Source organism: Suricata suricatta, chromosome 13, assembly GCF_006229205.1.
Source record: "Suricata suricatta isolate VVHF042 chromosome 13, meerkat_22Aug2017_6uvM2_HiC, whole genome shotgun sequence".
Taxonomy (NCBI): domain Eukaryota; kingdom Metazoa; phylum Chordata; class Mammalia; order Carnivora; family Herpestidae; genus Suricata; species Suricata suricatta.
In genome coordinates, this window is record NC_043712.1 from 89,703,351 (window position 1) to 89,728,329 (window position 24,979).

General features: G+C 56.0%; 1 protein-coding gene across 5 annotated transcripts in view; it reads left to right on the forward strand.

Moving 5' to 3' along the window:
• Nucleotides 1-24,979, forward strand: part of LOC115275723 (inositol-pentakisphosphate 2-kinase) — a 115,551-nt gene that overhangs the window by 74,649 nt on the left and 15,923 nt on the right. For 3 of the 5 annotated variants that reach the window (XM_029919436.1, XM_029919437.1, XM_029919441.1), the window contains 8 exons: nucleotides 4,211-4,258; nucleotides 5,654-5,749; nucleotides 8,759-8,825; nucleotides 10,556-10,677; nucleotides 11,655-11,744; nucleotides 18,236-18,294; nucleotides 18,647-18,719; nucleotides 24,770-24,958. In XM_029919436.1, coding sequence (XP_029775296.1) covers nucleotides 4,211-4,258; nucleotides 5,654-5,749; nucleotides 8,759-8,825; nucleotides 10,556-10,677; nucleotides 11,655-11,744; nucleotides 18,236-18,294; nucleotides 18,647-18,719; nucleotides 24,770-24,958 — 744 coding nt within the window. Of the gene's footprint in view, nucleotides 1-4,210; nucleotides 4,259-5,035; nucleotides 5,392-5,653; nucleotides 5,750-8,758; nucleotides 8,826-8,906; nucleotides 9,395-10,555; nucleotides 10,678-11,654; nucleotides 11,745-18,235; nucleotides 18,295-18,646; nucleotides 18,720-24,769; nucleotides 24,959-24,979 lie in introns of those variants that run through there. The other 2 variants (XM_029919438.1, XM_029919439.1) reach the window with 2 other exon arrangements.

Consider the following 24,979-nt stretch of genomic DNA (forward strand, 5'->3'; position numbering starts at 1 on the left):
CTGAGCCAAAAGCGAGCTGGACACTGAGCTGCTCAGGTGCTTACCCCCCACCCTGTGCTTTATTTTAAATCTAGATCTGTTCTGTGCCCGTTCCTGCTCGCTTGTTGTTAGCGCCTCGGTTATCACCGCAAGTGGTCTTGTGGGAGAACGTCCTGCCAAGTGATGTTTCTGACCCTCTTGGATTGGGGAGGCCTTTGTGCTCGGCCTGGGACAGAGGACAGAGCCCCGAAGGCAGCGTCTCCGGGCCCTGCTGTGCCTGAGGAGAGGGCGCGTGTGTTGTGAGGGTGAACACGGGCTCCTGCCCCCAGGCCCCCTCGTTCATCCCAAGGTAGAGGATGGCCTTGCTGGGGCTCTCCGGGTTGGGAGCCGGTTGCTTTCTTGGGAGGGCATCCTCGACGTGCAGAGCTGATGGTCCTCAGCAAGTGGCAAGGCTGTCTTCCCTACTTTGCAGCGTCAGGACCCTTCAGGCAGCCGGTCCCTAGGCCCGTGGGGTGACAGACAGCCTTCCAGGCTGGGAGGCCTGGAGGAGCGGAGCGCGGGCCACAGGAGGGCTGGGCCACGGGAGACCTGGGGGTAGGCCAGCTCCGACAGGGTGCCCTCCCCGTGGTGGGCCTGGTGCCCGCTGTCTGCCCCCTCGGCCTGGTGCTCAGCGCCCTGCGTCCAGCTGTGTGGTGTCATCCTTTCCAGGTGCAGACCCCCCACCCCCACCAGCTGCTCCGAGGCTGTGGCCCGCCCAGTGGAACTCCAGGCATCCACCCAGTGATGGTGACGGGGTCCTGGTCAAGGGCATCTCCCCAGCAGGTGTGCACTTTCCTGCTGCAGCCCAGGGACACTGTCTCTGTCCTAGTGGCCACACTTCTGCTCACTCGGAGCCGTGGTCAAGCCTGTGGCTGTCCTCATGCATGCTGCCAGGATTTCTCTACATGCTTCTCCGTCCGCACCTGCCGGCCTGACCTCGTCGGGGGCTTTGGCTCCGCACTGTCCTGGGCAGGTCGCTGCGAGTCTCGTTTGTCACTCCGTCTCTGGAGTGTCTCCCGTGGTGGGAGTGAGCTGCCCTCGCCTCGGGGTCCTCACATCAGCCGTGGGGACGTGTTCCTCTGCAGACAGAGTCACAGGAAAGACCTGCCAGTGATGATTGACAGAAGCACCAGCGAAGCGGCTGGTTTCTGCCGCCTCAGGTGTCCCAGCCTCTGTGGGACCCGACCGGGTGGTGGACCCTCTGCTTCGGGGGTTGTTTCGAGGCCCTGGGTGTCTCTCTGGGTCTTGAGGATGTCAGGGGCCGTGTGACTGCTCCTCTCATGTTGAGGATTTCCGGTTTGTGCGTCAGACTTCTTAACGGGGAGACGCAAGCAGGTGAGAGTTCTGGCGCATGCGCGCGCTCTGTCTCTCTGTCTCTGTCTCTCTGTCTCTGTCTCTGTCTCTCTGTCTCTGTCTCTCTGTCTCTCAAGTTCCGGGCCACTCCCTTCTGTAATTTTCTGCTGAATACTCTTCAAAGAATCTGAAGTTTTTGTCTGTAGTATTTTTTTAAACAAGTAACTTATTATTTGGAACTTGGGTATTTGTTGAGGTTGATCGGCCAGGGGAGGCCTCGTGAGATACCTCTGTGCGGGGCCCTGTGATGGTGACCAGGGTCACCTGTAGTCACGGGGTCAGGATTTGTCGTTACCAAGTGGTATTCCCTTTGGTGGTTTCAGGCCTGACCATGGTGGGCTGCGCTCTGCCCGCTGGGTGTTGTGGGGGAGACTGTCCAGGCCTGGTCTCCCTGGGGGGCTCCCTTGCCCACTCATGTGTGTACCGCCTCTTCCTGAGTCAGGGCAGCGGCTGCCCTGCTGGCCAGGAAGGTTTCTGTGTCGCCTGCACAAGGACCAGACTGTATGACAGGGTCCCCCTCCTTGTCGAATGTGCTTGGATACCTGCCCCATGACCATGTGGCCCTGGAGGGTTGGGGGCCTTGACGGCTGTGCACAGACTTGCTGGTGCATCTGTGTGTTCCGTGCAGCTGGGGTTTGGGTTACTGATCCTTTGGCTTCTCTGCCGGCCGTTGGCCTTTCCATCCCTGCTAGCACTCACCAGAGTGCCCCCGCCACCGCAGGGCCCGGGTGTGCCCCCAGGTGTCAGCCGGGCTCACACCGCCAGGACCGCATCAGAGCTGTGGCGTCTGTGAGTCCAGAGATGGCAACCCCAGCCTTCGAGGGAAAGTGTCCTGCCCAGGGCAGGCGTCTGCTGCCCCTTGCGGCGTCCTTCCTGTCTGGCCTCTCTGCGGTGTCCTGGTTCCCCTCTGTGACCCATCTCAGTGCCATCCACTCTGGGTGAGGCTGTCAGCCCACCACCTGTCCTGGCTCGTGTGCCCTCAGCACCCTGCAGGCTGGTGACGTCACTGGCATTGGCGGGTTGGCCCCCTGAGGGGCGGGTCTTCCTGTTGTGCTGTTTCCTGCCTTGTCTGCTCAGCCTGGCCTGGGCCACCTCCTCGCCTGGGCCGTCCTCGGTGTGACCTGTGCGTGCGGGGCAGCCCTCCCCCACGCTGGTGCCGAGGGGTCCCGGAGCCTCGATGCCACCCGCAGGCTCCCTCCCTCGGGCCTCACGTGGGCAGCTGTCCCGTGTGGTGCGTTGTCTTTTGTGGTCTTTGATTCTTATTTGATACCAGTTACTGCTTGTTCCCTCTGCCCCATAAAATACAAAATATCAGAGGGAAGAAATGAAAAACCTCCCAAACTTTCCCAGTAAGAAAACAATTCTTGTTACCACTTTGGTGTACTTTCTTCTGTGCTTTGCTTTCACGGGTTGACGAATCCTTTGTGTCCACTCATTTCCTGCTTTTTCACTCAGCCTTACAGCACAGAGACGTGGCAGACCTTCCCGGCGCTCACGGCTGTGGGGCCGGGCAGCCAGCGTCCCTGCCCCGCGCCGCTGGTGAGGGGGTCCTCAGGGTCCCGACGCTCTCCCGGGTTACTCGTCCCGGCCCCCCTAGGGACCTTTGAGGCAGCCATTGTCTGTCCTCCGTTTGTGATACGTCTCGGCCTTCACCTTGGGCTTTGAGGGGGTTTAATGTGCGTGTGTCACTCCTCTGTTTGTTGGCTTTTTCAGCTTGTGAAAATCCTACTTCTCACGGGGTGTCCAGAGTGTGACCAGTGTGGCCCCGGGCTGCGGGCCTCACGAAGCCCATCCCTTTGTTTCCTCTTTCCCAACACTTGGTCCTTGACATTAAGATGTCCCATTGTTGCTCCCTGGAGACACTGTCACCAGTGTTGAGTCCTTCTGGACTTCTTCACACAAACTGGGTGTGCATATATACTTTGTTTAAAAATTTTTATTTTGCAGGGCACCTGGCTGGCTCAGTCAGTTAAGTGTCCAACTCTCGATCTTGGCTCAGGTCAGGATCCCAGGGTTGTGGGATCTTACAGAGCGCGGAACCCTCTTGGAATTCTCTCTCCATCCCTGTGCCCCTCCCCCGCAGGTGCATGTGTGCGCCTTCTCTCTCAAAAAATAAGTAAATCATAATAAAAATTTTTATTTTATGAACTTTAAAAAATGAAGTGTAGCAAACCTCTAGAAAAGTGCTTGGGTTGGTGTGTATGTAGCTTGATTATCACTAAGCATGGACCCATAATCCCATATGGGACCAGCCCCTCCCAGAACATTCCTCAGAGACATTCCCACCCACCTGAGGTGTGGTCACCAGATCTTGGTTTACTCGATTTTGAACTTGACATTGGTGGAACTGTACCCGTACATCCACTTGGACCCGTGTGCTCATACACACCTGTACCAGCATGTTTATAAAACCGGGTCCACGTTATAAGCCCTGTCCTGTAACCTTTCCCACTTAGGGTGGGGGCTGCGTGTCTGTGTCTGGGAGTGTCTGTGAGCGGGGGCCTTTGTCCCACTGCGGGGGGAAGGCCCCCTGCTGTGTCTAGCCTTGTCACTGCTGCGTGTGTTGTTTCCCTTTTATTTGGAATTATAAACCATCCTTTCACATGCAGCAGCTCCAATCTTCTGTGCACTGTAGTTACTGCTGTAAGATTAATTCCTGGGGGCTCTCGCTGGCTGGCCCAGTGGAGGCAGGTTTTCCTGGAGGCCCTGTGACCCCGTGCTGGCCCCCCTCCCGCCTCCCTGGGGGGCACAGGCCTCCAGCCCCTTCCCCAGCCTCCCCCCCACTCCTAGCCCAGGCCTCAGGTGGGCACTGACCAAACTTTGTTTTATTTCCCGATAGCGTTGTGTGGTGCTGCGTTTCCTGAAGTTTCCTCCAAACAGGAAGAAGGTAAGATTGGTGGGTTTGCCACCAAGTCATTAAAATAATTAAGAAAACTTTTTTTTTTCTGATGCGGAATCTTAGTGCTGACTGGAGAAATGTGGGACACAGGCTCTTAGTGCACAAAGTGGGGGTGTCTGTCGTTCCTGCACAGCCAGCATCCGGACCGGCCGGGTCGCCGTGGGTGCCCTGGAAAGGCCTGGTGCTGAGCGGGGAGCAGGCAGAGGGCCCTGCTTGTGGCTGGGACACCCGGGGCCAGGTCTCGGCTTTGCCGTCCTGCTGGCTCAGTTTCCCCATGTTTGGGAGCGTAGCTGTGGAAGTGGGGCCGGCGGTGCTGGCAGGCAGCAGGACGAGTCACGACAGGCCGTTCAGGTGGAGCCAGGTCTCGGCTCGCTGAGTCATCCGGGCCAAGGAAAGCTGCCTTTCTGTCACCTGCCTGCCGCCCCCCAGGAGCAGCGTCTGTCCCCTCCAGGGGTGCTTGTCTTGGGGTCCCGCCCACACGTGGTGCCTTCGGGAGTGCAGAGTCCAGGCTCGCCTGCGCCGGGAGATGCAGCCCGTGGGGGGGTGGACGGCTGTGGAAATGAAGGGCACCCGTGGGGTTGGCCTCACAGAGGAGAGGGGAGGCGGCCGGGGCCGTGGGGGCCTGGGGCCTGGGGCCAGCGGCCCGGGTCGGGGGGGGGGAAGGCGGCCCGGATGGGGGTGCGGGGCGTGTGCTTCCTGCCTCACACACGGCGTTGTTTCTGCGGGATCCGAGTGGGTCTGTGTAGAAACTAGAATGTTCCGCAGGCAGCTTCCTCCCCCCTCCGGGGCGCCTGAAGCTGTGGAAAGGCCAGCATTCTCCGGACGCCTCTGGCCACATCCCTCACGGACTCACTGAGCGGCGTCTTCCAGAGCCACCGTTCGCCTCTGTCTCCCAGGCGGTAGACGTGTCGCCGTGTCGCCGTGTCGCCGTCCGCGGGAGGACGGTGTGCGGCGGCCGGGCCGCAGGCAGAGCTGTGTGTCAGGAGCTCTGGGGCCACGGCTGTCGGCGCCACCCGGGTGCCCGCGTCAGGCACTGTGGCCGCTCTGTCCCGGGGGCCCCGTCGGGCCTCTGACCGGGGAGGACGGAGTTTGTTCTGCATCTAGATGCTCGGGACCAAAATGTAAACACCTGGTGATTTTTGGCCAGGACGCATCTTCCGAGTCACGCTCCTCAGCGGTGCACCTGGGCCGCGGCGGGACCCACGAGCATCCCGGGTGGGAGGAGGCTGGGGGCAGACGTGGTTCTCGGGCAGGTGGCGTCGAGGCTGTGGGGCTGTGGGACGGGAACTCCGGGGGGTCCCCTTCCGCCCGCGCCCCGGCACCTGGGGCCGGTCGCTCCCCGGAGGCCCCGGCCATTGAGCTCCCCGTGCTTCTCTGTTGCAGGCCTCGGAAGAGATATTTCAGCACTTACAGAACATAGTGGACTTCAGCAAAAATGTCATGAAAGAGTTCTTGGGGGAGAACTATGTCCACTGTGGGGTAAGTGACTTTTACATACGTGGTCACACAATGTACCCTCACGCTCTGTGTCCGTAAATCCAGCTTCTCCGGTGCAGGCAGACCTTTGTGCTTCCAGACAGCCCTCGTGTTGCACGCTCCCGGCGCTTCCCCCTGTGCTCCGTGTGAGCGCAGGGCAGCGAGTGTCCCTGTTGTCTTGCCGACAAGCCTGAGGTCCCCATCTGCTGGGACCCCTGGTCCATGCCACCCTGCCGTCATGGTGGGGTTCTGGCTTGCTGAGGCTCTTGAGAGAGATCCAGAAGCCTCACTGAGCCCTCTGCTGCTGGTGATACCTCGGACGAGTTGGGGAGGAGAGGGGCCCCCACAATGGGCAGGTGTGTGACCTGCCTCTCGGGAGAGCCTGGCTGAGGCCCTGTGGTGCAGTGGCCTCCCCCTGCCCTCGGGTGGCTGTGTTGCTTGCTCTTTCTGGTCCTTCTTACCAAGAGGGGTGCCTGTTACAGATGAAGTTGTGTTGGGACATGCGTGAGGGGGCACTGGGGCAGCCATAGTGGCCCTGCGTCCTGGTGGCCCTCAGCAAATGGCGTGCATCCCCTGCCCAGGGGCGGCCTTCCTTGCGCGTCACAGTGATGGCGCTGCTTCTCCAAGAGCGGGGCCCTGAACGCACAGCAGCTCTGTCGTTTGGGACCGAGAGCATGGCCTCTGTCAGCAAACACTGTAGCTCGAGTTCATCCTGAGAAAACAGTCCTGAGGAGGTAGAGTGACCCTTGTCTGAGGCTTAAGGATTGCCTACCTAAGTGGAGTTCAAGCAAAACCTCCTCCAAGGGGTCCCCTGTCAGCTTGGGACGTGTGGTCGGTGCTGCCGGGGTGTGTCAGGGCCGCGGACCCCCTTCCACGCTGACACCACTGCCGAGCTGGCTGGCTGGGGACTCCGCACCCCTGAGGTGGGCTCCCCGAAGGGCCCTGAACGTGGCTGTGGCGCGGTCCTGGCTGCGAGAGGACTTGTCCTTGCCCCAGCACCCTGCCGGCCTCCTGGGCCAGCCCCGGGTAGCATGGGGCCACACAGGGGCAGGAGGCCCGGGGCTGGGACCGTGTCTGGGGAGGTCCCGGCTGTGCGGTTGTGTTGTGCAGGCCTGAAGCCCACGGCTGTGGGAGCCCCATGTCTCCAGGCAGCCCGGGCAGCATCTGCGTGAACTCGGGCGTGCTGACTGCCAGCTTTCTCCTTGAGGACGGGGCATTTCTCTGTCCTGCGGCTCTTGGGCTCCAGACGTTTCTCCTGGGCGGGGTTAGCAGTGAGGGTGGTGGGCAGCTCAGGGTCCCAGCTGACGGTGGCCTGGCAGGTGGGAACAGCATCAGGGCCCACCTGCTGCTGTGCCTCCTGGTTTGGCTCTGGCTGCGCGCAGTGGAAGGGGCTCTTGGAGAACGTGAGCCCACAAGGTCACATCGTGGGGACCTCCGTCCCATGGACGTACCTCATCTGCATGGAGACCGGACGAGAGTGACTCAGCCTGCTTTTTTCTTTTTTTTTTTTTCTCCCCTGGATGTGGGGTCCGCACAGGGCGGGCTGGGGCCCCCCGCACATCTCTGTCTGCACGAGGCCACCGTCCCGCAACACCAATGTGTGAATGTGGGACTGCTGACACCCACTGGTCACCAGCGTGATGTAAATGGGACCGCTGACGTTGGTCACCAGCGTGTGCATACGGGACTGCTGACACTGGTCACTGGTGTGTGTGTGTGTGTGTGTGTGTGTACGTATGTGTGCGTACGGGACCGCTGACACCAGTCACTGGTGTGTGTGTGTGTGTGTGTACATGTGCGTACGGGACCGCTGACACCGGTCACTGGGGTGTGTGTGTGTCTGTGTGTGTGTACACATGTGTGTACGGGACCGCTGACACCGGTCACTGGGGTGTGTGTGTGTCTGTGTGTGTGTGTACACATGTGTGTACGGGACTGCTGGAACCGTCACCAGCGTGGGTGTAGACAGAACCACTGACATTGGTCAGCAGCATGCTTGTGGATGGGACAGCGGACACCAGTCACCAGCCTGCACATGGACGGGCGCAGTCTGGGGACTCGGCTGGGCCCGTCTCCGCGGGAGCTGGGGGTAGGGAGACAGGGAAGAGGCTGTTCCCCTTGTGCCTTCAGCGGTTTGCGTCCTCGGTGCAGTGGATGGTTGAGACGCTGATGGAAAAGAAGTGTCTTGCTTTTGTGAGCCCCGTCCTCCCACAGGGGGCGCCAGCGGGGCAGCCTCAACTTGTGTTTGAACCTGACATGATGGGAGCATTGGCCACTCGGTCAGTGAGGGGATGCTATTCTCCGGGGGAAGCTTCTGGAAGTCTGGACACGTTGCTCCCCTGTGTCTGCAGCCATCCCTACATTCCTCTGAGGGCAGAAGTCAACGGGGAAGCTGGTGTGGCAACGCGTTCCAAGTTACACTTCCGGAAAGAGGGATTATGCGGTCTGAACTATACTTCTTAAGTTAGTGCTGTGTGCAGGTGCCAGCCGCCTGCCATCTGTCTGTCCACCTATCCATCTGGTAGGCAGGATGGCATGGTTCACGCTGATTTGAGTCTGAATCAAGGTTCAGTAAAATGTAGCCAAGTGTTCAGGATGCCCAAGATGGAGCCCATTATAAACTTGGGAATTTAAAGTTGTTTAAAGAAATTCAGTTCCACCTCACTTGTGGCCCCGACTGGTCCATCTCCCACTCCCCATGCTCCTCTTGTGGCTCCGACGGCCTCTCCCAGTGGGTGAGCGTCCTGCGCCGACCTCGGGCATTGTGGGAGCCGAGCGCCTTCATGGTGGCCGGGTGGCTCTCCCACCGTGGAAGCTAGCGCTCTGAGGACGGCCTGTCGTCTCTCTCATCTGATCGTGTCCTTAAGATAATAGAGCAGCTTTCATTCCTGAACCCACACCCTGAATAATTTTTTAACGGGATAAGACAAGCACAGTGTGAAGCCTGCGGTCCCGCGGCACCGAGCCCGCCCCCACTGTCGTGCACTGAGCATTTTGTATTTGTTCTCGCAGGAAGTCGTTCAGCTGCCTTTAGACTTCGTGAAGCAGCTCTGTTTAAAGACCCAGTCCGAGAGACCAGGTAAGCGCTCGGCTTCTGTGTCTTGCTGGTGACGGACGTGCCCCGTTTGAGAAGAGTCTGACGTGTGACTCGTGCGGCCAGGTGCTGTTTTCAGCAGCTCTGTTGCCAGAAAAGTCACCCTCAGTAGACGTCCCAGGAGCTCATGAAGACGGTTCTGGGCCTCAGATGCTCGCGTCGCTGCGGAGAGTCTGTGACCCCGGAAAGGCACCTGGGAGAAGGGAGCTGAAGGAGTAGTGAGACCCGGTGGGGGGGCGGCTGCGGGGGGTCCCCGGGAGGGCCGGCTCCCAGCAGCTGGAACCCACCGCTTGCTTGTCCCCCTGCGGGGAGTGCACAGACCCGGGTCTCCGTGGGTGACGGCTTCTCTCCGGGCCTTCCCGCACTTGCTCACGGCGGCGGTAATGACAGAACCACGTCAGAGCTTTCGCTTCCAGTCAGAGGCCAGGGGTGACTTCGCGGTGTTGAGGCCCAGCCAGGGGGTTCGGGGGCGCAGGAGCCCCTGGCTTGGGGCGCTGCAAGGAGCAGGCCCCTGATGTGGGAGGGGCTGGCGTGGGAGGGGCTGCGAGGAGCAGGCCCCTGGTGTGGGAGGGGCTGGCGTGGGAGGGGCTGCGAGGAGCAGGCCCCTGGTGTGGGAGGGGCTGGCGTGGGAGGGGCTGCGAGGAGCCGGCCCCTGGCGTGGGAGGGGCTGCGAGGAGCAGGGCCCGGTGTGGAGGGCTGCCCAGGGGAAGGCCATGCTGAAGTCTGGATGGGTTCGGCTGCTCTCCTTCATCTTTTATTCTGTTATTACTAATATATATACATATTTTTTTTTTTTGAGAGAGGGCGCAAGGGAGTGAGGGGCAGAGAGAGGGAGAAAGAGAAATGGGGCTTGCCCAGGGCTCGTGCTCACCTGACTCGCGGCTCGAACTCATGAACCATCGGTTCGTGACCTGCGCTGAAATCAGACGCTTAACGACTGAGCCGCGCAGGCGCCCTCGGCCGCTCTCCTTGAGACGACAGTGGCCTGAAGCTTGCTTTAATGTGTCACCATTCTAATTACCAGTTAAACTGATCCTATGTGACAGTCATAAGAACTGGTCCTCATTGTAATGATGACTTGTAGTTGGCCTTGTGATGTGGACGGAGGAGGCTGACGCCCCCAGGCTCCGGAGGTGTGTGGTGCCGTGGCGCTGAGGACACCGGGGTGTCACAGGGCCCTGAAGGACCGGTTGTGCAAGGAAGGGGGAGGCCACTGCCTCTTTCCTCTCTCGGCTCTTGGGTCAAGGGAGTCACAGAGGTGGGGACGGTCCCCAAGACCATCCCTACCTCTGAGGACGCTTGCACCTTCGGGGGCCCCCAGAACAACCTCAGGTCTGATAATTTGCTGGAAGCACCTAGAGCTCCTGGTTGTCCTCATGACTGTGGCGTCTCGCACTGAGGGACTCAGTCACACACAGACGGCTGTCTGAGGGGCCAGCACAGACTCCCGGCGTCCCCCCTCACGGGGCCGGTGTGCACAGTGCCTGCTCTCCTGCACAAGGTGTGACCACGAACACGGAGGAGCGGCACCAGCCCCGCCCGGGGGTGAAGTCCCAGAAAACACAGATGCTCCACACCCGGAACGGCGTGAGGCCTCCCAGGAGTCAGAGGCCAAGGCTCCTTTTGGGCAGAGCTGGCCTTTGGCCCCAGGGGTCCACCAAGTTGTCTTGTCTATTCTACACTGATCCTCCGGTCTTTTCCTGGCTCTCTTTCAGAATCCCGCTGTGACAAGGACCTGGACACCCTCAGTGGCTATGCTCTGTGCCTTCCCAATTTAGCCAGACTTCAGACCTACCCTTTCGTAGAGCACCGGCCGATTCTGTGTGTAGAGATCAAGGTGAACTTTCATCAAGGGGAAGGGCGGGGGTGGATGGGACAGGGGTGCAGGTGCAAATCTACAGGTCGTCGGTCTGGAGTGCACTTTGTGACAGAGGCTCCTGTGGTCCCCGGGGCCGGGCCTCGTGGCCTCTTCCCAGCTACCGGCTCTCGTGCATGCGCCTTGCTTCTCACTCTTCACGTCTGTCACCTGCGTCTTGGCGCTCCGCTGCTTCCCACTGGCTGGGCCCTCGGATGTGGGTCTGCGCCTGCCGCTGGGACGTGGAGCCGGCCGGGGTCAAGCGCTGGCCGGCGGCCACCAGAAGGAAGAGACACAGGAGCCTGTGTGGCTTTCAGAACCCTGATGGTTGTGCGCAGCAGACGGCAGGGACCCCTGGAGGAGGGCTGGGCCCTGGCTTCCGCTCTGCTGCCCAGTGCGCCCAGGTGTCCCCCTTGGGAAGCCTCCCTGGTGTCCCGGGCCATCGTTTGTCTCCTTCCTCCAAACCTCTGTGGTGGTGCCTTCCAGGTCACCCCGGGTGCTTTGCTTGCCCTTCAGAGGGTGAGCGTCCTGGTGTCTCCGACACCCGGCCTTCCGAGCCCCGGCCCGGAGCCGTGGCTTTAAAAGTCAGGGCCCTGCGAGCCGCCCAGCTGTCGGCGGGCCTTCTGCTTCCTCCGCCTTGTCGCCTTGTCCGAGGGGGCACGGGTCCGCGGCTGGGCGCTGGGGCGGACCCCTTCCTCCAGGCGGCGCCTCGCGTCACGGTGGGTGGTGCTCTGCCGGGTCTCCCCGGCGAGGGCTCTGGCCTCCGGTTTGGTGGCGGCGGAGCTGTGGATGCGATGTGATGAGGAAGGTGTCTGCTCCCCACGGGGCTGCAGGCAAAAGTGACTCTGGGGGACGCGGTATCTGACCTCCCTGGGCGTCACCCTCCCTGACCTTGTCTCCCGAAAGGTATAAGGTTTGTTCCTAAACGGTTTTTCCTTCCTTCCTTGTTTATTTTGCAGCCCAAATGTGGGTTTCTCCCTTTCTCCAGTGATGTCACGCACGAGGTGAAGCACAGGGTGTGCCGTTACTGCATGCACCAGCACCTCAAGGTGAGCGGCGCGGCCGGCTGCGGCCTCCGTGCAGTCTTGGGGGGCGCTGGCCCTGGGGGGGACCCCCTGGAGTTGGCAGACTAGTGAAAAAACGGATCCTTTGAACATGATTTACTTTTTCTTTCACAAGTAGTTCATGTTCACCTTCTTTGTTTCAAATTGAGGTACAGGTCACACGTCTTAAGTTCACCCACGTAAAGTGTGTAATTCAGCAGTGGTGCTGCCCTCGTCACTCATTCCAGAATAATTTCACGACCTCACAGAGAATCCTGTCCCCGTTAGCAGTCACTCCCCAGGCTCCTGTCCCGCCAGCCCCCAGCAAACACCTGCCCTTTGCGGACGAGCCCTGGACATTTCCTGTAAATGGAATCCTACGTCCAGTGGCCTCGCATGACTGGCTTCCTCCCCTGAGCATCATGGTTCCGAGGTCTGTCCACGTTGTATCTTGGTTGAACACCATTCCACTGTCTGGAAACACCCGGTTTATCACTCACCTCTTGATGGATATGTGAGTTGTTTCTGCCCTCCGGCTGCTGTGAACGTGCATGTGCATGTTGGTGTTTGAGTCCCTGCTCTCAGTTCTTCTGGGTTCAAGTAATTGCTGGGTCTGAAAAATGTCCTGAGCAAGCGTCGTGAGCATACGTTACGCTCTTGCCCGTGGCTCCCACGCTCTTCTGCACTCCCGCCAGCAGCGTCGGAAGGTTCCGGGCCCTCCCTATCTCCAGCACGTCTGCCCTGCTTGCTTGCGATTGTGGGACATCCCAGGGGTACAAAGTGATACCTCACCCTTGTTTTCCTCTGCGTTTCCCTAACGGGTAGTGACGTTGCACATCTTTTCATGTGCTTATTGGCCATTGGTATGTCTTCTTTTGAGATACATTTTGCCCATTTTTGAATCGAGTTATGTTTTTGTTGTTGAGTTTTAGGGGTTTGTATATATTATTGGATATTCTTTATCAGGTATGTGACTAGCAAATACCTTTTCCCGTTAATGTCACTTGTCTTTGCACTTTGTAGATGGTGTCCCTGATGCATAAAAGTGGTACTCTTACTAAAGTATACTTTGTTTCTTCTTTTGTTGCCTCTGCTTTTGGCATCATAGTCAAATCATTGCCTAATCCAAAGTCATGAAGCTTTTCCTCTAAGGTTTTGATCCATTTTGTGTTAATTTTCATACGTGGAGTGAGGTAAGGGTCCAGTTTTCTTTTGCATTTATTTCCAGTTTTCCCAGCACTATGGTCTTGCTCCCTTATTGATGAGCTCTCGGCTGTGAGTATGGAGGTTTGGTTGGTTCCGAGCTCTCCATTTTCTTCCATCGGCCCGTCTGTCTTTCCTTCTGCCATTGTGACCCTTTTTTTTTCTTTTAAATCTGTAGCTTTGTAGTCCGTTTTAAAATCAGGAAGTCTGAGTCCTCTAGCTTTGTTCTCTCTTAAGATTGTTTTAGCTTTTTGGGACTCCTTAGAGTTAGATATGAATTTGAGGATTGAATTTTTCATTTTTGCAAAATAAAAGGCCATTAGAGTTTTGACCGAAGTTGCAGGAACCTGTGGGTCACGTGGGGCAGCGCCGCCATCTTAGCAGAATTAAGACCTAACAGTCCCGTGAGCACGGTCGTCTCCACCTAGGCCTTTCAGAGTTACTTTCAGCAACGTTTTGTAGCTTTCAGCGTGTAAGTCTTTTATCGCTTTGGTTACATTTATTTCTAGATATTCTTTTAGGATGTTGTAAGTATAGTTGTAAATGGAATTGCTTCTTTAATTTCATTTTTAGATATTTATTGCTGGTGTAGAGAAACATAACTAATGTTTGGATGCTGATCTTGTACCCAGCAGTTCTGCCGAGTGACTTTCTTACAGATTCTTTATAGAGTTTTCTACATATAGGATCATGCCATCTGTGAAGAGAGTTTGCTTTCTTTTCCGATTTAGATGCCTTTAGCTTCTCCCTTTCCTCACAGAAACCAGCTGTGAGTTTGGGTAGGGATTCTATCGAATTGCAGATCAAATTGGGAGGCATCGCCACCTTAACCAATATTATATGAACACAGGATGTTTTCCTATTTGGCTAGGTCTTTCATTTCATTTAGTGATACCTCATAGTTTTCAGTGTGTAAGCCTTACACTTGATTTATTAAATTTACTTCTAAATATTTTATTATTTTAGATGCTGTTATAAATGGCATATATATGTATTTTTTTCATTTTGTTTCCAGTTGTTTATTGCATAGAAATGTAATTGATTTTTAAAAAGGGTATATTTTGGATTGTGGTGGAATACACACAAAAGTTACCATCTTAACCATCAAGTCACATCATTGTGCAGCCGTCACCGCCATTCGTCCACCTCCAGAACTTCATCCTCCCAAACCGAAGCTCTGTCCCCATGGAACAACGCCGCACTTGCCCTCGGCCCCCAGCGGCTGCCACTCTAGTTTCTGTCTCTGAATTTCACTCCCGTGGCTACTTTATATAAGTGCAATTGCACAGTATTTGTTCTTTTACGACTGACTCATTTCACTTATGTCCTCAGGTTTCATCTATGTTGTAAAATATGTCGGAATTTCCTTCCCTTTTAAGGCTGAATAACAGTCCGTTGAATGGATTTACCACATTTTTAGTCCGTTCCTCCAGTGACACACACTGGGTTGCTTCTGCCTTTTGGCTCTTGTGAATAATGCTCCTGTGAATGTGGGCATGTAAATATCTCTTGGAGATTCTGCTTTCAGTTCTCTTGAGTGTGTATCCAGAAGTAGGAGTTTTGGTCACGTGGTTGTTCTGTTTTTAATCACAGGGACCCACCATACTGTCGTCCGCAGCCCCTGTGCCGTTTTCCATCCCTCCACGCGCCCAGGAGTCCCACTTTCCCCACCCCCTCACCAACACTTCTCTTCTGAGTCTGATAGTAGCCATTCTAATGGGTGTGAAATGCAGTTGTTTTCTGTATATTGATACCTTATCCTGTCACCCGTCACCCTTAATGGACTTCTTTGCCTTTTTTTTTTTTTTTTGGTGGTGGTGGTCTCTCAGAATTTTCTGTATACATGATCGGATCATCTGCAGGTAGGACAGTTTTGCTTCATTCTTCCCAGTCTGGGTGCCCTTTGTTTTTCTTTCCTAATGGCTCAGGTTAGAATTTGCAGTACAATTTTGTGTAGAGGCCAGAGTGCACATCCTTATGTTCCTGATCTTAGGAAGAAGCTTTCAGTTTTTCACTCCTGAGTGTGATGTTCACTGTGAGTTGGCTATAGGTGTTCTCTTTGAGTTTTTCCCCTCTTTTTTGTGAATCCGGAAAAGTTAGATTTTGCCCTTAATCTCTTGAGACAACCAGGAGGTGCTTTCCTTTCTATTAATGTGGTCTCTGCCATTGATTTGCAGATGTTGAACCATCCTTGTATTCCTGGGATAAATCTCACTTTTTTATAGGTGTAAGATCCAGTTAATATGCTGCTAAATTTGGTTGGTTAGTTTTTGTTGAGGATTTTTCTTAAGAGATACTGGCCTGAAGTATTTTCTAGTGATGTTTTGTTTACTTTTGGTAGCAGGGTGATAACTGGCCTCATAGAATGAGTTAGGAAGTGTTTTCCTTCTCTTACTCCTTAATTTTTTGTAAGAGTTTGAGAATTGATGTTGGTTCTTTAATCATTTGGTTAGAATTACCTAGTGAAGCCATCTGGTTCTGGGTTTTCTTTTGTCAGAGGATTTTTGATTACTGATTCGGTGCTACTCTTACTCTGTTCGGATCCTCTATTTCTTCCTGACTCGGTTTTGGTAGTTTTGTGTTTCTAAGGATTTGTGCATTTCATCTAATTTGCTGGTTCATAGTATTCTTCTAAAATTCTTTTTTATTTCTGCAAGATTAGTAGTAACATCCTTTCTTTCATTTCTGTTTGTAGTCATTTTTCTTGATCCAGCCGAGGATTATAGTAATTGTTGATCTTGTTGAAGAAACAACTTTTGGTTTTGTTCACTTTCTTCATTTTTCTCCCTATTCTCCATTTCATCTGTCGCTGCTCTACTATTTCTTCCCTGTGTGTGCATTGGATTTAGGTTGGCCTGGTTCTAGTTTGTTAGTGTAGAAAATTAGGTTATTGATTTGAGATTTTTCTTCTTTTTCATATAGGTGTGTACAAGTATAAATTTCCACTTAGGCACTGCTCTCTGCCTCCTATAAATTGTGGTATGTTGTATTTTCATTCTATCTCAATTTTCTGGTTTCCCTGTTGATTTCTTCTTTGATTCATTGATGATTAGGAATGTGTTTAGATTTTTCATATTTGTGAGTTTCTCAGTTTTTTGTTTTTTTTTTTTGCTGTTGATTTCTGATTTCATTCCACTGAGTCTGGATAACATCTGCATGACTTCATGTCTCCTTGAGAATGTTCCGTGCTTGCTGGACTAGAATGTGTATTCTGCTGTTGTTGGGCAGAGTGTCCTGTTGATGTTTGTTAGGTCCAGTTGGTTTATCGTGTGGTTCAAGTCTTCTGCTTTGTTGTTAATTTTCTGTCTTGTCACTCCTTACTTGGCCGTCTTGGGCTGGACGGTCTAGCTCAGCTAATCCCGGTTCATCTCACTGGTGTCCGAAGCTCTGTCCGCCTCGCTTTGTTGCCTTCCCCCCGGCAAGTTAGTCTTTGTCAAGTGTGCTTGTCACCAGATTCCTGACGACTGTCTCCTACCAGGTGGGGGACATTTCTTCCTCTCAGGGAGGTTACAAACACACACCGTCTTTTCTGTCCCCCCCGCCTACACGGCTCCTTTACTGGCCCTCCTCTGCGCTGCCCACGGACTCAGGGCCCCCCTGGGCCGGCCCTCTCGCCTCAGCGTGGAGGCGCCCTTCAGCGCTTCGTGTGGGGCCGGTGAGCCGACGATTTTGTTTTAGTTACTGTTTGCGTGGCAGTGTCTTAATTGCTCCCTCACCCCAAAGGACAGTCCTGCAGACGGCAAGCTCTGGGCGGCCAGGCGGTCGGCACTGACCCGTTCTTGCACGCCCGGGACCGAGGCTTCCCCGAGGAGCTCTGTGCACGCGGCGACTGTCCTCAGCACTCAGCCTTCCCCTCCTCGGAGCCTCAGATCAGCAGAGCGTGCGGGCCTTTCAAGGTCTTTCTAGAGCCTGTGCCTGGCTTTCGAGAGCCCTGTTTACATCGCGTTACTCGGCATTTCCTTTTTGGCATCAGGCTGAGCCTGACTGTTTGCCACAGCGGCCACCCAGCCTCCGAGGCAGCCGCGCGGTGGAGCTGTCGCCGCACGGCCGGCTCTGGGCGATCGCCCCTCCGCCCCCGCTCAGCTCGGAGTTGGGCAGTGAGGAGTCCAGGACACAGGTCATATGATGACCATTCTTTGGACGTGAGGCTTTGGAGAAATTCCTGCCCCAGTTCAGCCTCCCTGTGGCTGCCAGGCTTCCTTTTCACCAGGATTGGGGTCGTTGGAAAGAGAGCTTTACAGATGCCACAAAGCTGACTGTTCTTAGATTTGGCCATTTTTCTTTTTTAATGTTTATTTAGTTTTCAGACAGAAACAGCATGAGCAGGGGAGGGGCCGAGAGTGGGAGACACAGAAGCTGAAGCGGCTCCAGGCTCTGAGCTGCCGGCACAGATGTACGCAACACAAATGCACACGCTTTTCGGGGGGCACGAGGTGGTGTCCTTCCCCACGCGGCTCCTAGCACGCGCTCACATGCGCGCACACGTGCGCTTTTATAAAGCAAATACGGGACCTCACCATGTGTAGTTGCTCTGCTTCTGCACCTAATCCTTGGGAGGATTGACCATGTGTTGTGTGTCCGCCAAGGCTTTCCAGTGCGTATCTGGAGATCACCTGTGGATGCACTCCTCTTTCTTTTTTCTTTTTCAGTAAAGTAACATCACTTCCACTCATGTGAATTGCTTTTTTCCTTGAACAAATGGTGATTTTTACCTTTGCCTCTTTCTGTTCGCTAGATGTTGTTTATGCATTCCTTCATGTATAAAGTGGCCTTCTGTGTTCCGGCCTGTGAGAGCGGAGGCCCTGGGAAGTGGTTTCCAGCCCTCACAGTTACAGTTAGGCTGCAGTGAACGGCCTTGACCTGCTGGCTCCTCATGGGTTTCCCAAAGTCAGGGGACACCCACCTTTAAAGTCTGACGGAGACCAGCAAGTTGGCTTTCAGAAGGTTGTGCCAATTCGTCTTCTCTCCAGCAACAGAGAGTTGTTGCCACAGCCGAGCCTCCCTGAGTGTTACAGCCTTAGGGATCTGTTCGTCAGCCGGCTCGGTCTGGGACCCTGCCCTGTCGTTTGCGGCAGGTGCTTGCTGCCAGCGGCCGGGCTCCCGCGGAGGGCTGGGCTGGCGCCACCTGAGGCTCGAGGAGGGCTGGAGCTCCCTGGGGGGGCGCCGAGCCTCAGCCCCACTAGTGATGGTGTGCACCTGGTGGCGGTGGCGCCCGCTGGGGGTGGCCCTCTGCACCCGGTCCTCGCTTCGGCCGTCCTGGCGGTCGCTGACACCGCTTGGCGCTTTCTTAACAGGTGGCGACCGGGAAGTGGAAGCAGATAAGTAAATACTGCCCCCTGGATCTCTACTCAGGGTGAGAGAATGGAGGGGGTGGGGACAGCGTTATTTGACGTGATGGCTGTGGGGTGTGTTCTGTGAGGGGTGGGGGTGGGGTGGGGGTGGGGGGTACCTGGGCAGGGCTCTTCCTTCTCGCCCGGGGTCAGGGTCGCCTCCTCTGCTGACCTGTGGGAGGTGGTGGCCGGGGAGCTGTTGCCACCAGGCAGGGGTGGAGAGTGGGGTGGGCACTGGGGGCGGCGATGGGGAGACGCCCCCAGGAAGGCTGGGGGACGGTGGCCCCTGGAGCCGCCAGGCCGGAGGCCTCCGCAAGGCCCCCCCCCGCCCTGCAGGCTGCTTGCAGCCCTCTCAGTCGTGTCTCCTCCTCGTAGGAACAAGCAGAGAATGCACTTTGCCTTGAAGAGCTTGTTACAGGAAGCTCAGAACAACTTAAAGATATTTAAGGTAAGCATCGCTTCCGTTTCCGGGCACTTGAGCAGTGGGGCCCGTGGGAGTCCAAACCGGGCTGGCCGACCCGTGGCGGGTCGGTCTGGCCGGCCTCTGGGACCCTGCGGACGAGGGCGTCGGGGCTGGGGCTGCCTTCGCAAAGCCCTGCAGCCCTTTCCCCAAGCCTCCTTCGGCAGGCGTGGGGCCCGTGGCCCCTGGGGTGTGAGATGTGAGCTCCTCACCCATGGGCCCACCTCGGGTTCCCGGGCGCGGGTGGCTCTGACTCTGTCGGGCTATGTCCCTGGGGCCCTTCTGTGCGTGAGGGGCAGCCTCGCCTGTGCCATGGCTCGGGGATGATTCGGGGATGATTCGGGGGAACTTCTCATACCCCGCTCTTGTCAGTGGGCGGGTTCTGCAGGGCCTGCGGCTCATCACCCCGCCCCCTGGCTGGGTGGGGGCGGGCTCTGCTGGTCACCTGCTGGCTGGAGGGGAGGTGGGGTCGGAGGGGGCGGGACCACGACAGGCCCAGACCTGGAGGGAGGGCTCAGTGTGGCCTGTGTCAGAAATGTGTCCCCGCGCATCCTCCCTGTCATCTCCCTTCCTCCTCACCCTGCCCCCAGTCCCAGCAATGGTCCTCATCAGCCTTCGTGTGTGCAAGAGTCCGGGGGTCCAGGCTTCCGCGCCCTGGATGTGCGTGGAGAAGCAGGGCCTGCGTACGTGGCCAGCCTCCGACCCCCTGCGCCCTGCTCCACGTGCTTTCTCCCACCTGGCTCAGAAATGTGGTCACGGTGAACGGAGTTTACCCTGTCTGCCTCCACCTTCGCGGATCCAGAAAAAGAGGACAGATCTCACCATCAATTCTTTGTTTTCTGTTTAAAATGTATTTAAATTCGAGTTAGCTAACATACAGTGAAGTATTGGTTTCAGTGGATGCCAGCGATTCATCACTTAGGTAGGACACCCAGTGCTCCCTCCACCAGGGTCCTCCGTAATGCCTGCCTCCAGCCCAGCCACCGCCCCCTCCCCTCCGGCACCTCCGTGGGTTCTCTGTATTTAAGAGTCTCTCCTTTTTTGGGGTAATGTTTATTTATTTTTGAGAGAGAGAGAGAGAGATACCGAGAAAGAGAGAGACAGAGGGAGACAGAAGACCCAAAGTGGGCTCTGAGCTGTCAGCACAGAGCCTGATGGGGGCTTGAATTCATGACCGTGAGATCATCTCCTGAGCTGAAGTCTGACACGTAAGCAATTGAGCCATGCAGATGCCCCTTAAGAGTCTCTTATGGTTTGTTTCCTTCTGCTTTTCGTATTTTTTCTTCCCTCCCGCTATGTTTATCTGTGATGTTTCTTAAATTCCATGAGGGAAATCATGTATTCGTCATTTTATGCCTGACCTACTTTGCTTAGCATAACACTTTGTAGCTCTGTCTACGTCATTGCAGATGGCAGGATTTCACAGGTTTTGAACACTGAATCGTATTCCACTGTGTGTGTACTACGTCTACTGTAGTGCGTGTGTGTGCTACATCTTCTTTATCCATTCACCAGTTGGTGGAATTTGGGCTCTCTCCATATTATGATTTTAATGCCATTGTATTATCTGTAGATTTGGTGTGTCTGGTGACATCCTCTGGTCCTTTGTAGTCTTTGCTGCTTTGGTCTTTTTTTCCCCCTCCTGGAGAGAGTCCTCCTTAAAATCTCTTGCAGGACTGGTTCAGCGGTCATGAACTCCCCTAGTTTTTGTTTGTCCTTCTATTCCTGATGACAGCCTTGCTGGATAAAGGATTCTTGGCTGCATGTTTTTCCTATTCAGCACATCAAATATTTCCTGCTGTGCCCTCCTGCCTGCCAAGTCCCAGCGCACAGGTCAGCCACTGCCTTCACGTGTCTCCCCTTGTAGGCGAGCCCGTTTGGCCCTAGCTGCTTTCAGAATTCTTTACCTTTGTATTTTGCCAAGTGTCACTATGACATGGTGTGGTGTTGAACTGTTTTTGTTGATTTTGAAGGGAGTTCTCTGTGCCTCTTGGACTTGGATGTCTGTTTCCTCCCCCAGATTAGGGAAGTTTTCAGTTAGGATTTGTTCAGATAACCTCTGCCCCTTTTTCTTGCCCTTCCGGGATTCCTGTGATACAGATATTGTTTTGTTTCATTGAATGACTTAATTCTTTAATTCTCCCCTTGTGATCTAGTAATTTCCTTTCCGTTTTTCATTATCATTTTCCATGATTTTATTTTCTATTTCACCTGTTTTCTCTGCTTCTTCATTCCTCACTCTCACTGTGTCTAGTCTGTTTTGCATCTGAGTTACAGCATTTATTTCATCCTGACGAGTTCGTAGGCCTTTGATCTCTGCAGCAAGGGTTGGTTTGGTGTGTTCTATGCTTTTGTCAAGCCCAGCTACTAGTCTTAGGACTGTTGTTTTGAATTCTTGGTCAGATAATATTGCTTATATCCGTTTTGAGCAATCCCGGGCTGGGATTTCTTTCTTGACCTTTCTCTTGGGGAGAATTCCTCCATCTTCTAATTTTGGCTAAGCTTCTGTTTTTGCGTGTTTTAAAAGCGTGTTGTGTGTCTGCCGTATGCAGAAGGGCTCACACGGTGTCCAGGGCCTGGCTTCAGGAAGCGTTTCCAGCGGGTGCTGTGTGCACTCTGCTCTCGGGTGCTGGCCCCTCTTTCCCAGCGGCCAGTCCTGCGCAGAGCTCCTCCTGGCTCGCGGCGGGGAAGTGTTTGGACCTTTCACTAGGTGTGCTTTGATTTGTTTGTTGAAGTAAGCTTGGAAAAAAGGAGGAAAAATAAAACACTTGATTCTAAAAACGAAAAGGAAAGGGAACAACAACAAAAAAACCCCAGAAAATCAAACTATAAAAGTGATTCCAAAGAAAAAGAAAGGAGGGGCGCCTGGGTGGCTCAGTCAGGTAAGCATCTGACTTTGGCTCAGGTCATGATTCTCCCGGTTTGTGGGTTCGAGCCCTGTGTCAGGCTTTGTGCTGACAGCTCAGAGCCTGGACCCTGCTTCGGATTCTGTGTCTCCCTCTCTTTGCCCTTCCCTGCTTGTGTTCTCGTTCATTCTCTATCTCTCAAAAATAAATATTAAAAAGGAAAAAGAAAGGACAAAAAGAATGAAGAAAATTAAAAAGCCTGATCTAAAAAAAAAAAAAAGTAAAAGGAAATGAAAAAAAAATCATAAACTATTAGCCTGATTCCAACAGGAAAAACAAGGATAACTGAGGGTATCATTTTCAAGTACTCGATTGTCAGCGCACTCGGTGCGTCGGGCGCGGGCTGTGCTGCTTTCTGGAGAGGCTCAGTCTTGCCCCCGTCGCTGAGCCGTTGGCAGGGACAGGGGTCGGGGTCCCCTGTGAGCGGTCCCGCCCTCCGAAGTCCTGCTGCGTTGTTGAAGGGCAGGTGGTGCCATCCCAGTCCCCCGTCCCCGGAGGGGGGACCTCACGCCCCCGCTGCTCAGGCAGCCCTCACACAATAGCTCACCGCGTGTCCCAGCCCTCGGTGTTTTCTCTCGTTGGTGGCTTCTGGACTCGGCACCCGCGGCTCCGCCCCGCGCCTCTCTGCCTGCGGGTGGGAAGCCTTGGGCCGGCACCTCCTCGGGGACGTGAGAAACCTCTTCCAAAAGTACTCTGGGAAGGGGCCTGTCGACGCGTCTCACACCTGCCCAGCTGTGTCCCCCCAGCCGTGGGGACCGTTCAGCCACTCTGCAGACGGATTTCCTGGTTTTCCACGTGCTCTGGCCGCAGTAGAGTTGGGCTTGAGGGGCGAGGAGAGCCCGGCGTCCCTCTGCTTCCCCGCCATCTTAACTCCCCCGCAGTTCTGGTTTTTATTTGTTTCAAAGACCGAAGGAATTTCATTTTTAAAGCCTAAAGATAAATTCTTCTAAATTGCGGATTGATCTGGAACCCTCCGTGAGGCTGGTGTTTTTCCCATGGACTCTCTTCTGACTGTGCCTGCCTGTGGGGCCCACGGTGAAGTCGGTGGCTTGGCCCCTAGGGTGGGGCTGGGGCCAGATCTGAGAATCTTGGGCATATGCTTGCTTTTGTTGAGATCGGAATGGAAAAAATGCAGAGGTTGAGACAGTAGTTTCAAAAGAGTGAGTTAGGAGAAGGCACGCAGAATGGCTTTTTAAAAAATGTTTACTTATTTTGAGAGAGAGCACAAGCAGAGGACAGGGAGAAAGAGAGAGAGAGAGAGAATCAAAAGCAGGCTCTACACTGTTAGCACAGAGACTGATGTGGGGCTCAGTCCCACAAACTGTGAGATTATGCATGACCTAAGCCAAAACCAACTGTCGGACGCTTAACCAACGGAGTCGCCCAGGCGCCCCTGGCATGGCTTTTTAAGGTCGTGCCTGGACACGAAGCCCCTCGCTGCAGGTGACTCACGGCTTGTGAGGCGGGCGTTGGTTCTCAAGTTCAGGTGTGGGTGCCTGCCTGGCCCACGGTCCGTGCCACCATTGCCTGCTGTGGGAGCCTTCTCCCCGTCGGCCCACCTCCACCGCTATGGCTGCGTCCACCCCTACCCTGGACACTTGTGAGACGTGGGGGACACGCAGCTTTGTCGTGGCGCCCTGGACGGTGGCGCTCCACGGAATGTCACGTGACGTCCTTGAGCAGCTCTGTCTGGATACTGGGCACCGGGGAGAAGAGGCCCTCCGCTCTCCAGCGGTCCCTCAGGGGCTCACAGGCCTGGAGGAGCGCAGCTTCTCGGGGGCTGAGGTGGCTCCTGCCCTGGACTGTGGGCCAGGCCTGGGCCCACCTCCGCGCTACACTCCCAGTGCCCAGTTAGGCTTAGCGCTGCCCTCTGGTCCGCTCCCCCCGGGACTCCTGCTTCCCCTCCGTCTTCCTCCTGCAGCAGGGCCTGTGTCTAGGGCCAGTCGTGTTGTGAGGGGTCCCCGGCCCCATGGCCAGCAGAGGCTGCAGCTGTGTGCCTCTTGCCCGGACGCCCATACCTGTGAGCGTGCATGTGTGACAGGACACCCGGGGAGGCGCTGCGCACGCCGCTGAACCTCCCCCCAGCTCGATAAGGAGGGAATGCCCTGCCCACACCTCCGAGGCTGGATTGATTTCTCCTGTGTCGTCTGGGGACAGAGCTGTGACACTCCTCCTCTGTCTTCTCTGCGGCGTGACAGCCACGTGCTGTCTCTCGCGGTTTTGGGGGCCTGGAATTGAGCAGCACGGCCAGCTCTGCCTCCTGAAGGCAGTGTCCTCTCCAACAGCTTGGCCCTCAGGAGGCTGTGTCCCCTCTGACAGCTCGGCCGGGGCCTGAGACATGCTGTAGGATGGTTCCTGGCCACAGGGGCTCCCAGGGCCCATCAGCGTGGCCGCGCGGCTGGAGGGGAGGCATGGGAGGGGAGCCCCGACCGCTCTTGCACCCTGGTCTTGTAGGGGACGAGCAGGTGTTCTGCCTTCGTGGCGGGGAGAGGCTGCAGCGTGGTTTAAGGGGCCGCTGGGGACCATGTGGAGGCTGCCGACCGCCCCATCTCTCAGGGGTGGGTGCCAAGGGCAAGGAGTCGGCCACTCCCCTGGGGTGGCTGTCGCTCAGGGGTCACGGGGTGAGCCTGCTGGGCATCCTTGCTCACAGCTCTGGGAGTGCCAGTGCCGTGGGGGATTCTTTGCTAGACTTGGTTTTAAAAGGCAGGATGGCCTTGAGGCCGAAACTCCACGCTAAGGACCCTGGCGGAGGACGGGCGGGCTGACCCCCGCGTGGCGGGGAAGTCCGCGTGTCCGGCTGTGGCACGGGCATCGCGTGGCTCCTCGGGCCGCAGGCTGGGGTCTTGGGGAGTTTGGGCTCGAGGCTGCGCCGCCTGAGGCCCCGTGTGGTACGCGCCCTCCTGAGGCTTCGTGTTTCGGGCCAGGCCTTCAGGTTTTGAGAACAATTTTCTTTCTCGTGTTCTTGGTGGGATTTGCCTGTTGCTCAGTGACCAGGTGCGTGAGGGTAGGTTTGGGAAACCCAGATGGAGGCAGACGGGAAGTCCCGTCCCTGCGCCTGCTCAGCGGGCAGGGACGGAGGGGTCTCCCCGGCCCGTGGGGCTGAGCCTGCGCTGTCTCTCCCCCCGTCGGCAGAACGGTGAGCTGATCTACGGCTGCAAAGACGCCCGCAGCCCCGCGGCCGACTGGAGCGAGCTCGCACACCACCTGAAGCCCTTCTTCTTCCCGTCCAACGGCCTGGCCGGCGGCCCCCACTGCGCCCGGGCCGTGATCCGCGAGCTGGTGCGCGTCATCACGCGGGTGCTCCTCAGCGGCTGTGACAAGGCCCGGGCCGGCGCCCTGAGG